The sequence below is a fragment of the Bos indicus x Bos taurus genome, chromosome 5 (genome assembly GCF_003369695.1).
Source record: "Bos indicus x Bos taurus breed Angus x Brahman F1 hybrid chromosome 5, Bos_hybrid_MaternalHap_v2.0, whole genome shotgun sequence".
Taxonomy (NCBI): domain Eukaryota; kingdom Metazoa; phylum Chordata; class Mammalia; order Artiodactyla; family Bovidae; genus Bos; species Bos indicus x Bos taurus.
The window spans coordinates 45,119,095-45,134,002 of record NC_040080.1 but is presented as its reverse complement, the minus strand read 5'-3'; the positions used below and the strand labels follow the sequence as shown (position 1 = coordinate 45,134,002).

The 14,908-nt window shown below is 47.3% G+C and overlaps 1 protein-coding gene across 1 annotated transcript in view; it reads right to left on the bottom strand.

Moving 5' to 3' along the window:
• CACNG2 (calcium voltage-gated channel auxiliary subunit gamma 2) overlaps nt 1-14,908 on the bottom strand; it is a 121,210-nt gene that overhangs the window by 17,389 nt on the left and 88,913 nt on the right. Inside the window, exon 2 of the mRNA XM_027541757.1 lies at nt 3,074-3,157. Within this exon, the coding sequence (XP_027397558.1) occupies nt 3,074-3,157 (84 nt within the window). The remainder of the gene's footprint in view (nt 1-3,073; nt 3,158-14,908) is intronic.

Sequence of the window (14,908 nt, the reverse complement as noted above, 5' to 3'; positions counted from 1 at the left end):
CCTTTATCCTTTCCTGTCCCTGGAAATCCACATGCAACCTTTCAGAAGATCCTATATGCAGACCCTTGGGAATATTTTGAGGCTCTGACCCCTTCCCACCTCCTTCACTGCCACCACCTGCGTTCAAGCTGCTGTCATCTCTTGTCTAGATGATTGATCATAACAGGCTCCTTGTTTTTTGCTTGTTTTCTCCATCAGGGTGTAACTTTCATGAAGGCGCTAACTTTCTTTATTTTGTCCACACTGAGTCCCCATACCATCAACAGTGCCCTATACATAGTGGTAGTGAATATCTCCTGAGCGAATGAATGAATGGATGAATGCTTCTAGAGTCCAAGGCTCTGCATTGGTGCCACCTTCTCTAGGGAACACTTTGGAATGATGGCCTCCAGGCTGGGTTAGGCACCAGGCTTCCTCAGCACCCCGGATCACATTCTTTCCCTGCTTGAGGCATCTAGGTTAGGTTCTTGGGCCTGTCAACCCACGTAGTAGGTGAGCTGAAGGTTTAACAGACCAGAACGGGGCGGGGGTCGGGGGGGGCGGGGTAAGTTGACTCAGGCCCCACCCACCCAAATGCAGCCCCGCCCATCTCCCTGGACCAAAAGCCCATCTTCAGGAGAAGCTCCGCCCACCTTCCTGGGCACCAGCTCTGCCCACCACACTAGGGCAGGCAGTCTTTCTAGAAGAATGACTTCTGTCTTCTAGTTTCTCTAGCCAGTCAGGTTAGAGGTTGACAGAGAATGATGGGAATTCACATCTTCCAGCTTTAAATAATTACTTTTGTTGTCTAACCCCAGACTAGCATATTACAGATCAGAGGTCAACAAACTGCCAAATGAGGCCTGTTGCCTATTTTTGCAAGTGAAGTTAAGTTGCACGGGAGCAAACACAGCCATACTCAGTTGCTTCCGGGTTTGCTTTTGTGCTACAAGGTCAAGGTTGAGTAGTTGAGACAGAAACTTTATGGCCCACAAAGCTTGGAATGTCTCTTTTCAGAAAAGGTTTGCGAATTTGTTATAGATGATTAAAAAATATTTTTGGATTAAGTCAACTCAAGTCAGACTCCCAGAAACCTGTGCTGCTAATTTGCATTCAAGTCTTCTGTCTAGAGACACCAAAATGAACCAAACACTAAACAATTCTTTCTTTAAAATTCAGGAAATGAAGGTATACAGTAGGTAGGAATAGCTGCTGAAGAATCCTGTCTTTCCTTTCAAAATAGTGTTTATTGGGCACCTTCTGTCTTCCAGGAACTGTTCTTGGTAGAATAATGAATGAGACAAGGGTCCTGCCCCAACACTGGGCATCTGACTGATAAAGTATCGCCCCCTCACTGGGCTCAGCCAGTGTGGCTTTGTGCGCAGACCCCCACGTGGCTCCCCTTTCTATCTTCTCTCTTGGGGGCGTCTCTGCAGGCCCCTGCCTCCCAAGTCCTGCTGTTTCTCTGAGGATCCACCTACTAGGCTGTGCTCTGCCTGCAGCCACGGACGGTGCCTCATTCATTCCTCTGGAACTCTCCAGCACTCAGTGCAGACTCTGACATACAGAAGGTGCTCAATTTGTTTCTATGCCCTCGCCAGGCTCCTTTGAGAGCCCTAGACCAGGTAATAGGGGTTTCCCTGGTGGCTCAGATGGTAAAGAATCTGCCTGCAATGAGAGAGACCCAGATTCAATCCCCGGGTTGGGAAGACCCCTGGAGGAGGGCATGGCAACCCACTCCAGTATTCTTGCCTGGAGAATCCCGTGGACACAGGAGCCTGGTGGGCTATGGTTGATGGAGTGGTTGATGGGGTCGAAAAGAATTGGCCAAGACTGAGCAACTGACACTTTCACTTTCAGACCTCATAATGCAGAGGAAGAACAAACGATCCTTCAGGAATTCCATCTGAGAGCAGTGTCGTTTAGGAATTCATAAAGGGAAAGGACGAGCCTAGTAAGATATTGCCCCTTCTCCTTTAAAAAGAGACCTATGAGTGATCTGATGTCCCCTTCTTTTTTCTTGCTGCCTGGGTGGCTTCATGTTCCATGGGCTTTGAAATGAAACCCAGATTTCAGGCTGACCTGAGAGTTGGGTTTGACGCAAGGAGTAATTATTGAAAGTGACAGGGGTGATCCATATAATAAAATGCTTCCTACATTTTTCAAAGAAATGATCCAATACTAACCACTGCTGTGGGGGATGGGAGGGAGGCTTTGGCTGGGGAAGGGCACTTGGGAGCAGAGCGGATGGGGGCGGGGGCAGGGAGGGGTGCTCCTGGGAGGAGAGCAAACTGCTTTCAGAAGTGCTGTCTGAGAGCTTCGTACAGAGCTTTCAGCTACTTCTGCTGGGGTGGCTTTGCGGTCCCATGCATTAAGGACCCTCAGCCTCTCTTCTGGAAATCCTTTTCTCCTGGAACATTTTACCTTGTTAGTTTTCGCTGCTTCTTGAGAGATTTTCCTTGGGTCTCAAAATGCTTTCTCTTGATACTATGTCTCAGGTGGATTTAAGATCACAGCTATTACATCAGGATTTAACTTTGACTTGATTTGTGGGGAAAGAAAAAAAAAAATCTCATTGTTTCAGTAGAAGTTCCAGTCTGGCACTGCCTGGTGAGTCTCCTCATTGGATTGTTCAAGAAATATCTACGGAGTACTTTCTATGTGCCGGGCACTGGGCTGGGAATATAATGATGAATGAGATAGGTAGAGTTCTATCAGAGTTCTAGTGGAATTGGCAACACTGTCAGGGAGCTGGTTGCTCAAACAGACATGGACCCAGCAGCATGATAAAGATGCTAGGCTCTGGGAACCCCTTCAGGGGCATAGAGGACTTCTTGGAGGAGGTGTTGTTTCACCGGAAACCTGGAAAATGTGTAGGATCTTGCCAACAAAGAGGGGAGGAAGGGCGTTGCGGGTAGAGGGAAATAGCACACCTGAAGGTTTGGCCATGGAAAGGGGGGAAGACAGAAGGCTCAGCTTTTTCCTGCCCTCTGCAGTGACAGAGACCTCTAGATAGTTCTGGCCTTTGGTGCTTAAAGGATGGAAGGGCAAGACCCATCACCAGGAGAGAGATAAAAAAATTGCATCCACTCACGGAGGAAATATTCTGCTGTGTCAGCTTCATAATCTGCATCCTCTGGGAAGTGATCGATTTGCTTGCAGAGACCTTTGAAGTTCCCTGGAAAACAAGGGAAGAAAGTGCTTGTGAGACATCCAAATCTCCAGGGACTCAGTGCCCACTGGCCTCTTCCTGACTTCTTGTTCTTCTGAAGCTGGCTCAGTCCTCTCCCTCACTTCCCCCCTCCCCCCTCAAGGAAGGTATCGCTTTGTCTGTTTGGACATCTGCCCAGTGAATCAAAACACACACACCCGCGGTGCTGCAGAGAGGATCTAAGGCTTAAGACTTCAAAACCCAGCCTTCCATCTCTGCATCGAGGCTTCTGAGGATTAGCTGAGGCTTGGCGGGCGGTGGAGGTTTGAATCTGGGCTGGGGACTGCCACGGAGGAGACTGGTGAATACCAGCGTGCCTGCCTCTGTGCCCCAGCTCGGCTGGGAGTCACCTCGTGTTTTACATGCGAGAAAGTTGATCGCTTTCCAAAGAGGGCAGACCCCAGACCGAGGCTGACAAACATTCCCACAGCCCTTTAGATGAGTTTGCAAAGCATTTTCCCATCTGCAATTGCATGGAATTCACTATATGAAGCCTATGAAAGTTCTGCAATACTCCTAGGGTTGAACACCCCACCCAGGCCTGGGTCACTGGCCAGACTTGTGGAGTATGACTCAACCTGTGAGAGGAGTAATAGCATCTTCATTTTATAAATGAAGAAACTGAGGCTCAGGGAGACTGGATACAAGTGTGCTTATATAACTATTTTAGGTATTTCAAGCTAATACAAGCTAAGTAATTCTGTACTACATATTACAGAGAAGATGGTTGATCCTTACCCTACAAACCTCCCTTAACTGTCTCTGTGCCAATTCAAATAACTGAATAAGTCCTCATGGCCAGGAAATGATGGAATCTGGGCTCAAACAAAGACCTTTTGGTTTTAAAACTTTCCTTGGTGATTGCTGAGAAGGTGAGAGCCAGCTCAGATGAGAACCCCTAGCCCAGTGTCTAGCAGATCCCCAGCAGTGATCCCTAAATGAATGAGTGAACTACTGAATGCGATCTTCATAAACACTTATGTGGAGAATAGAATTTACAAGCATGGCTGCTTCATGACAACAGAGACTTTTGTCTGTTTCATTCACCATTGTGTCCCGAGCACCAGCACAGGCACGATGGATGTTGCCTGACTTTCTCTGAATGACTGGACACTCGAAACTGTGCAGGGAGATACGGCGACAGTGGGTGAGAGGCAGGTTCTGCAGCTGGCCTGCCTGGGTTTTGTTCAGCCTCACGGAGATGCCTCAGCTTCCTCATCAGAAAGCAGAGATCATAGCGATTCTTCCTTTGTCGATTGTTGTGGGGATGACATAAGGTAACACGTCTAAAGCACTCAGAGCAGTGCCTGGCACATTAGTAAATGTGCTGAGGGTATTGAGTGAGAGAGAAATGAACCTTGCTACATTTAGCCCCTGACATTCAGGATTTTCCTGTGATAGAAGATAATGCCACCTAATTAATACAGTCCTTAATATGTGTGAACAATTTATTTTCTTGTAAGATCCTGAGCCTTGTAGCCCATAAAGTAGGTTTTATTATGCACCATAGGTATTATTTAGGAATATTAAGTCATTATTACACATATACACAGCCGGATATATCATACAGCTGGATATACAGAATGTGCTCAGTTGCTCAGTCATGTCTGACTCTTTGCAACCCCACGGACTGCAGCCCATCAGGCTCCTCTGTCCACAGGGATTCTCCAGGCAAGAACACTGGAGTGGGTTGCCATGCCTCCTCCAGGGGGTTTTCCCAACCCAGAGATCGAACCCAGGTCTCCTGCATTGTGGGCGGTACAGGTATGCTTACATAATTGTGTTTCTAGCTATTATAATATGTATAGGTAACACTGGGGATCCTAGGTGGTGCTAGTGGTAAAGAACCCGCCTGCCAAGGCAGGAGACAAAGGAGACATGGGTTCAATCCCTGGGTCAGGAAGATCCCCTAGAGGAGGGCATGACAACCCACTCCAACATTCTTGCCTGGAGCATCCCATGGACAGAGGATCGTGGCGGGCTACAATAGGATTGCAGAGTTGGACATGACTGACGCGACTTAGCATGCATGCATAGGTAGTTCTGTACTACATATAACAGAGAAGATGGTTGATCCTTACCTTACAACCCTCACCTCCCCTTAACTGTATCTCTGCCAAATTCACTTCCTTTCCCAACTTCTGCAAGAAGAGAGATTCCCCAGAGCATATGAGGACTCCAGGTAGACAGAATTTGGCTCAGAATGCTCCCAGTGGGGCAGGTATCTTCTCTGTGTGTGCTGGACCATGTCTTGTCTTGCTTGGCACCCTCCCCACCCCATACCTTGCTGTCTCCCCCTCCTCTGTGGTCATGAACATGTGCCCACCCTGCTCTCAGCATCTTGATGCATTAACCAGAGGCTTCCCCTACCTCTCCTGACTTATCCCCCATCCAACCACAGACTTTTTTCCTGAGAAGAGTCTTCATTTCTGTTTCTAAGAGGATAACATTTACCTCCCCATTGGTAAAATTACAAATCAGTGTATTTGAAAACCACTTTGCAAAGCACTTTCCTTTTCTCTCAATTCAGTCTGACAAGTATTTCATCAGCACCAACTTGGTGCCAGGCATCTTTATAAGGAATCTGTGCAGGAGGTGAGGCGCTGAGAATGGTACTGAAGTGCCCCATGGCTCCTGACAAATTGGGGACTGTGCTCAACCCCCAACCACAGGTGGTGCCTCCACGTCTCTCTTTTAAGGGCCCCACCCTTCAGGCTTGGACCTCTAGTGCAGCTGCTCCCCACGCACCCTGGCCCCAGCCCCTGCCTCCATCATCTTTGGACCACTGGATCCCAGCACAGTGCCTTGCACAGGAGAAGGGCTCCAGAGATGTTTGTAGAGAGGCTGTGTCAAAGTATCAACAGCCCAGACCTCTCCTGTGAGGTCCAGACCTGGCGATCCAACTGCCTATTTGATGTCTCTTGGTGGATGTTTTAAAAGCATTGTACACTCAGCAGGTCCAAACCGGAACTCATGATCTATCCCTCAAGCCTGGTCTTCTGGAGGCAACAATTAGGTCAGCCAAGGCCTCTCTGTTGCTGCCTCATGCAAGCCTGAGCCCAGCCATCATTGCCAACATTTCTGCCTCTTCCCTGCAGGCTCCATCCATCACGACATCCTGTCTGTATCGGCTCTCAGAATCTTTCAAACCCATCGATTTTTTTTCCCCAACAAGAGCAATACCCACTGCCAGGCCACCCTCCTTGCTTCCCTAGATGACTGTGGTAGCCTCCCCACTGGCCATTTTGTACTCACTCTTATCCATCTTTACAGAATGATCATAGTGAAGCTTTGACAATGCAGATCTGTTCAAGCCATCTTCAGTTTGAAAGTGCTCAACAGCTTCTTGATGTTCTTAGGGAAAATTTCAACATCTTTAACAGGGCCCAACCGCCGTCTGGTCTAACCTCTGTCTCAGCGCACCTGCAGTCCCAGCTCCCTTCCCGCCATGCTCCCTCCTTCTATGGGGCCTTTGCGTATGCTGGTCTAGCCTCCTGTGCCCCCACCGTCTCCTTTGTTGTCCCTCCCTCGATGTCTCTATGTCCTCCCGCACTGTGCTAGTGTGGGATCTACCACTCCTCTGGCTGCTCTGTGGTCAGGGGAGGGCTCAAGGCATGAGTGATGCCGGTGGGAATGTTCTAGCGGAGAGGGAATGCTTGATAACCCGGGGAGGGGTGGGACAATACAGGAGCACTGTGAGGGGGAGGAGGCCTGGGACACAAGTGCAAGGCCAGCCTCACGTGGATGCTGGTCCATCCACGGCACTGTGGGGAGCTGGCAGTGTGGAGGCGGATGCAGGCGATGGGTGGGCATGGTGGAAGCTTGTGACACTTCTCTTCTGGTTGCTTCTACTTTCTGAATGAAATGGGAAACAGAATTGTCAACTGAGAGGAAAGGGAGGAAGGAAGTGAAAATTTTCTCCATGAGAGTGAAGAAGGAATGGGCTAGGCTTGAGACATGAAGTATATGTGTTGGTGGCCTGACAGTTCCTCCTGAGGTTCTGTACTTTTTTCTGAACACATTTAGGATATGGGGCAGTCCAGCTGGAGGGTTGCCTTTAACCAGGATGAGGGTCTGTGAGATGAATGCAAGAAGGGGAGGCGGAAAGGGAGTAGATTATTGCCAGGAGCCAGCGTGAGGAGCTCTGCCCATGGCAAAGGTCATGAGGAAGGAGGCTCGATATCAACACAGGGGGAACAATAGGGCTGATGACCCCAGTTGTTCCAGATTATGAAGACAGATCAGACTGTAAGCTGGTAAAGGGACCAGTGAAAAAAGGTGGGATCAGTGCATTGAAAGCATAAGGTGAGGGTCAAGGAATTGCTGGTGGGGGTGAGGGGGTGGGGAGATGCTCTGGGGAGTAAGCTGGAAGGGTGGGGCGAGGGAGTCAGAGAGGCTGAGATTGTGGAAGGGCATGGTTGTTGGTAACTTCAGGGTGAAGGATAAGACCATGAACTGGGTGGCTCGGGTCAGGTGGAGGTTGGGAAGCCATTGAAAATATTTAGCAAAGCTCAGACAAATTATTTAGGTTGGTGCAAAAGTAACTGCAGGTTGTTGGACTTTGTTGTTTCATTTGTGGTGCTAGTGGTAAAAAGCCTGCCTGCCGGTGCAGAAGACTTAAGAGATGTGGGTTCGATCCCTGGGATGGGAAGATTACCTGGAAAAGGAAATGCCAACCCACTCCAGTATTCTTGCCTAGATAATCCCATGGATAGGGGAGCCTGGCGGACTATAGTCCATAGTGTCACAAACAGTTGGGCATGACTGTGTGTGACTTAGCACGCACACATGCCTACATCATTTTAATGCACATTTCTTGTTTTTTTTTTTTTTTGCTAATGACTTATTACTTGCTGTTTATTTTATATTTATTTTAGACCAGGGAAGTGATGTTAGACAAAAAGAAAATTTGAGTGATTATCTTATTTGAGTTCAAATTGGGTTGTAAAGCAGTGGAGACAACTTGCAAAATCAACAACACATTAGGCCCAGGAACTGATAACAAATGTACAGTGCAGTGGTGATAAAGAAGTTTTTCAGGGGAGATTAGAGCCTGGAAGATGAGTGCAGTGGCCAGCCATTGGAAGTTGACAATGACCAAATGAGAGCATCGTCAAAGCTGATCCTCTTACAACTATAAGAGAAGTTGCTGGAGAGCTCAGCACTGACCATTCTATGGTTGTTCAGCATTTGAAACGAATTGGGAAGGTGGGTGCCTCATGAGCTGATTGTAAATCAAAAAAATCATCTTCTCTTATTCTATGCAACAACAATGCACCGTTTCTATATTGGATTGTGATGTGCAATGAAAAGTGGATTTCATACAATGATCAGTGACAACCAGCTCAGTGGTTGGATGGAGAAAAAGCTCCAAGTACTTCCTAAAGTTAAACTTGTACCAAAAAAAGGTCATGGTCACTGTTTGGTGGTTTGCTGCCTGTGTCATCTACTACAGTTTTCTGAGTCCTGATGACATGATTACATCTGAGAAGTATGCTCAGCAAATCCATAAGATGCACTGAAAACTTCAGCATCTACAGCTGGCATTGATCAACAGAAAGAGCCCAGTTCTTCACACAATGCCCGATCACACATCACACAACCAAGCCGTCAAAAGTTGAATGATCTGGGCTACAAGTTTTGCTTCTTTCTCTATATTCACCTGACCTCTCACAAACTGACTGCCACTTCTTCAAGCATCTCAGCTTTTTGAAGTGAAAATGCTCCCACAACCAGCAGGAGGCAGAAACTGCTTTCCAGAAGTCGGTCGAATCCCGAAGCATGGATTTTTATGCTACAGGAATAAACAAACTTATTTCTCATTGGCAAAAATGTGCTGATTTTAATGGTTCCTATTTTGATTAATAAAGATGTGCTTGAGCCTAGTTAAAATGATTTAAAATTCACAGTCTAAAACTGCAATTACTTTTTCACCAAACTATAATATACAAGATAATACTAGCCTATAATATACAAGATAAAACCAAATAACTTCTATATAAAGACAAAACTAAATGTTCACTTTTATTTCCTATATACATCAAATACATATTATAAAACTGCTTACCAAGTTAAACATTGACGTGCAAATGATTCATCCAATTATTCTAATAGGCCCCAAATCAATGGTTGGTTTTTAGAAATTATTGGTGTGATCTTTTGATGATGAGTCTTTTACAAGCTAAATGATGGCCCTGTCTGGATGGAGATTTGACACAGGGAACCACACCAGATGCTTCTCGCCCTTCTCTGTTAGAGTAAGAGTCATTCTGTCTCAGTGTAGAGAGTTTTCTACTAACCTCTGAGGGACAGAAAACTAAGATCATGGCATCTGGTCCCATCATTTCATGGCAAACAGATGGAGAAACAATGGAAACAGTGACAGACTTTATTTTCTTGGGCTCCAAAATGACTGCAGGTGGTAACTGCAGCCATGAAATTAAAAGACGCTTGCTCCTTGGAAGAAAAGCTATGAACAACCTAGACAGCATATTAAAAAGCAGAGACATTACTTTGCCAACAAAGTTCCATCTAGTCCAAGCTATGGTTTTTCCAGTAGTCATGTATGGATGTGAGAGTTAGACTGTAAAGAAAGCTGAGCTCTGAAGAATTGATGCTTTTGAACTGTGGTGTTGGAGAAGACTCTTGAGAGTCCCTTAGATAGCAAGGAGATCAAGCCAGTCCATCCTAAAGGAAATCAGTCCTGAATATTCATTGGAAGGACTGATGCTGCAGCTGAAGCTCCAATACTTTGGTCATCTGATGTGAAGAACTAACTCACTGGAAGAGACCCTGATGCTGGGAAAGATTGAAGGCAGAAAGAGAAGGGGATTATAGAGGATGAGATGGTTGGATGTCATCACCGACTCAATGGACATGAGTTTGAGCAAGCTCCAGGAGTTGGTGATGGACAGGGAGACCTGGCGTGCTACAGTCCATGGGGTTACAAAGAGTCAGACATGACTGAGTGACTGAACTGAACTGAACTGAGAGACAGAAGATTAGTGGTGAGGAATGACTGAGGTAAACTGGGACCCAGGCTGTAGTGGGATTGATCCCAGTGGTCTCTGAGGTTGATGGTGATGATGAGGCTGTGAACATTGGTTGGAGCATAGGGGTCTCCAGGAGCACTGGGGGCTCTGTGGCCTAGGACTCAGTCTGACTGACTAAGGCGGTGCTTAGGCTCATGAAGCAGTACCCTGGTGGTACCACACTGTTATTGGTAGAATTTAAGTTTGGTAGAACATCTATGTCTGCAGACATTACTACTAATAGTGAAGAGGGGTATCATCTTGTTTTCTGGGTGCCAGCCTTGAGTTCTGGTGTATTTCTTTCTGGTTGGTGGCCATCAAGTCCAGGGATTGATTCAGCTTCAGGCACAGATAGATCCAAGTGCTCAAATATCTGGTGTCTCTCACCATCTCTGTTCATCTTTCCTCTCTCCCCAGGGTAGACATTAAGGGATGACTAAGTGCCTGGCTCTGGGGTGGTGGAGGGAAACCTGACCTGATCCTTGCCTTTCAGGGATGCATAGTTTTTGGGGGAAAATAGATAGCACAGAATTTACTAGAATGTAATATCTCACATCCTATATTAGAGAGATATAAGGCATCTGATCCCATTACTTCATGATGAATAGATAGGGAAATAATGGAAACAGTGAGAGACTTTATTTTCTTGGGCTCCAAAATGACTGCAGATGGTGACTGCAACCATGAAATTAAAAAACGCTTGCTCCTTGGAAGAAAAGCTATGACAAACCTAGATAGCATATTAAAAAGCAGAGACATCACTTTGCCGACAAAGATCCCTCTAGTCAAAGCTGTGGCTTTTCCAGTAGTTATGTATGGATGTGAGAGTTGGACCATAAAGAAAGCTGAGCTCTGAAGAATTGATGCTTTTGAACTGTGGTGTGGGAGAAGACTCTTGAGAGTCCCTTGTACAGCAAGGAGAGCAAATCAGTCAATCTGGAAGGAAATTAACTCTGAATATTCATTGGAAGAACTGATGCTGAAGCTCCAATACTTTGGCCACCTGATGGGAAGAGCAGACTCATTGGAAAAGACCCTGATGCTGGGAAAGATTGAAGGCAGGAGGAGAAGGCAGGGACAACAGAGGATGAGATGGTTGGATGGCAACACTAGTTCAATGGACATGAGTTTGAGCAAACGCCAGGAGACAGTGAAGCACAGGCAAATCTGGTGTGCTGGAGTCCATGGGGTCACAAAGGGTCAGACACGACTGAATGACTGAACAATAGCAACAAGGCCTTATGGGCTTCCCTGGTGGCTCAGTGGTAAAGAACCCGTCTGCCAATGCAGAAGATGTGAGTTTGATCCCTGAGTGGGGAAGATACCCTGGAGGAGGAAATGGCAACCCAAGTATTCTTGCCTGGAAAATTCCACTGACAGAGAAGCCTGGTGGGCCATAGTCTCTGGAGTCACAAAGGAATTGGACATGACTTAGTGACTAAACAACAACAGTAAGAACACAAAGCCTTATGGGATCATAGTTGTTCAGCTAAAGTGTATGTTGCACAGACTGTATGCCATGTTCTGTGTGATCTGCTGAGGACACAAAGGAAAAAAATCGACTTTCTGTCCCCACAGAGCTTGCCATCTATGGGAGACAGGGAGGAGGTGCTGTGGGGTAGCAGGATGTGTGTTCTGACGAAGCAGGGTGTGTCTGAGAATACACAGAGGATTGCAGATTCAGATGTGTGCGTGCGTGAGTGTTGACACAGGCTTCCTGACTCAGAAGGTGGAGGAGTCAGCCAGGTGAAGCAGGTAGGTAAGGATGTGTGTGTGTGTGTGTGTGTGTGTGTGTGTGTGTGTGTGTTGGGGCATGTGAGGAAGCAGTGGAGGGTGAGAAGGGATTCTAGGAAGAGGCAAGTCAGGGAAGAGCAAGGTCAGGGGAGTGCTGGGCACACAGGAAGGGGCAGAGTGTCTCAGGGCGCCAGGCCAGTCCTCCAGGGCAGAGCTGGGGGTAAGAGGGAAATCTGGAGGCCGCACTGTGCTGGGGCTGGCTTACATCTTGGGAGCTGATTGTTAGTGTCTCTTCATAACTCACATGAGGAGCTTGAAATCAGCCACAGTGCAAGTGTTTGCACCACGGACATTGGAAAACACTACAAATCAAGGTCCTGTATCCCTGCACAGAGAGCCAGCTGGTAAACATTTACCAGCAAACCCCCAGATGCAGGGCAGTCTCATATGAGGGGTTGGCTGGTGCAAAGACATGACATCTTCATGGGAGTGGAGATTTACAGAAAGATTGATCCCAACAAGAAGGTTGGATGGGTGAGGGTGAGGGCAGGAGATGGCTGGGGAGTAGGCAGGGATCTGATCCTGCTGGGCTTGTGTTCCAGGCTGAAGTGAGGAGGGGGCATCTCAGCGCCCACTCCCCCCACAAGCAGTGGCTTTGAGCTTCTGGAGGATGAGGAGATGGGGGAGATTCTTCCACCATGAGGGCTTCTCAGGTAGTTCTAGTGGTAAAGAATCCACTTGCCAATGCAGGAGACATAAGAGACTTGGAGTTTGATCCCTGGCTTGGGAGGATCCCCTGGAGGAAGGTAGGGCAACCCACTCCAGTATTCTTGTCTGAAGAATCCCATGGACAGAGAAACCAGGTGGGCTACAGTCCATGGGGTCGCAAAGAGTAGGACACGACTGAAGCAACTTAGCACACACACACTCCCACCATGAACTGTAAAGGATTTTTCTGCCAAGGGGACCAACAACTGTGAAATCTCTACTGAACCCCCACTCCAGAAGGGCCAACGATGTCGCGCCAACCCCAGAGCCCAGAGACCTCAAGCCAAGCCTTGGAGGGAAGGCCAAGGGCTGAGTCTTAGGCTGCCACAGCTCCGCCTCCAGGAATTCCCCGCTTCAGTCTGAGAATTTCAGCTTGCAGGTATTAAGTAATTTAAAAGGAGGTTTCATCAGCTTTGTAAAAAGCACATTAATATCTCACAACACCAACTGCTGTCTCGTTTCTTTGAGATACAATAACCTCTTCATAAACCTGGTCATTAAGGGTTGAACAAGCGCTGTTTTATTCTTCCACATATTCAGGAGAGGCTGAAAGAGTAGCTCAGAACCTGGAGGCCACGCTGAGGGAGCTGGCTGACGCACGGGTAGGAAGTCGGTGAAGTAATTTTTTAAGTAAAGCAAATGAAGGGTTTGGTGGGAGCTGCTGGCGCTGTGTTTTAAACCTTTTCTGCTCCTGGCTTTTTGCTGTGCTGGGAGGGCCCTCCCTGATGGCAGGGATTAACGAGACCCTGGGGCGGGTGGGCGAGGTCGGCCTCGCCCACCTCTCTGGGAACCTCAGCCCCCAAGCAGTGCTGGCACTGGCGGCTGCTGGAAGGTTTGAAAAAAAACTCTCTCCCCATTCATTCATTCATTCATTGAATTGTTTTCAACAGCTGCTGCATGCTAGGTCTTATGCAGGTGTTGGCTGGGGTTAGAGTGGAGTAAGAAGACTGCCCTGCCTGCCTGCTTTCCTGAATCCGTCTCCAGGTGTGCCCTGAGAGCCCACCTTTCGGAAGTCCTGGGTATAGCACTGTGCACTTTTGCACACATCTCTGGGAGGAAGAAAAAGTGAAAGTATTAGTTGCTCAGTCGTGTTCGACTCTTTGCGACCCCAGGGACTGCAACCTGCCAGGCTCCCCTGTCCATGGGATTCTCCAGGCAAAAATACTGAAGTGGGTTGCCTTTCCCTTCTCCAGGGGCTTTTCCTGACCCAGGAATGGAACCTGGGTCTCTTACATTGTAGGCGGATTCTTTATCATCTGAGCCATCAGAGACTATCCTGTCTTGATTCTTGTCAGCTGCTTCTTTAGTTCTTTCAGTGTGATATGGGGAAGAGACTGGACCCCAGACTCAGAGAGTCCCAGCCTCAAAGCCCAGCTCTGCTAGCTATCAGCTATGCCGCCCTGAGCAAGTCATGTGACCTCTCTGTGCCTATTTCCTTCTTTGTAAAAAGGAAATTCTTGCCCTGTGGGGGTGATTCTGAGGACTCAATGAGAAAGCCCCTTGTACAGTCCCTAACTCAGAGCAGCACTCAACCAATGTAATCCTTCCTTCTCTCTCTTCTTCAAATGCCACCTCTTTCAAGAAGCCTTTCTTGATTGGCCTTAGTTGGAAAGACTCTTTTTCTCCTCTATGCCCCTCTGAAGTGCGACTAGGTTTTAATGGGCATAGGAGTCACTAGGGGATCATGTTAAACCAGTTGCTGACTCGGTGGGTCTGGAGAAGACCCTGAAACTTGGTATTTCTTGCAAGCTCAAAGGCAGTGTTGTGATTCAGGGTCCCTGGTGGACTATATTTTGGGTTGATTTTGAATACTTTGTATCTGCTTTAATCGTATTTTGTGCTCTGGTATCATTGTTCAGGGAAAAAATGGCTTCAAATCTGTAAGTTCCTCAAGGGCAGAATTTCCTTGATTCTAAGAACTTCCATGCACATTTCAGTGAAATTGGGATGTGTCTTACAATTGATGGGTTCATTTACTGCTGTGTGTCTCTCTTTCCCCGAAAAATCATTATTACATTGATGGTGTGTCTTACAATTAATGATAATAGCTACACAACAAGTGTTTATTGAACGAATGGACAAATAAACAAATGAATCTGTGTGCGTGTGTCTATGTGCGCGGAGAGTATTCTATACATTTCCATTCTCCTGAACAGATGAACATTATGCCAACTATTAGAATCCC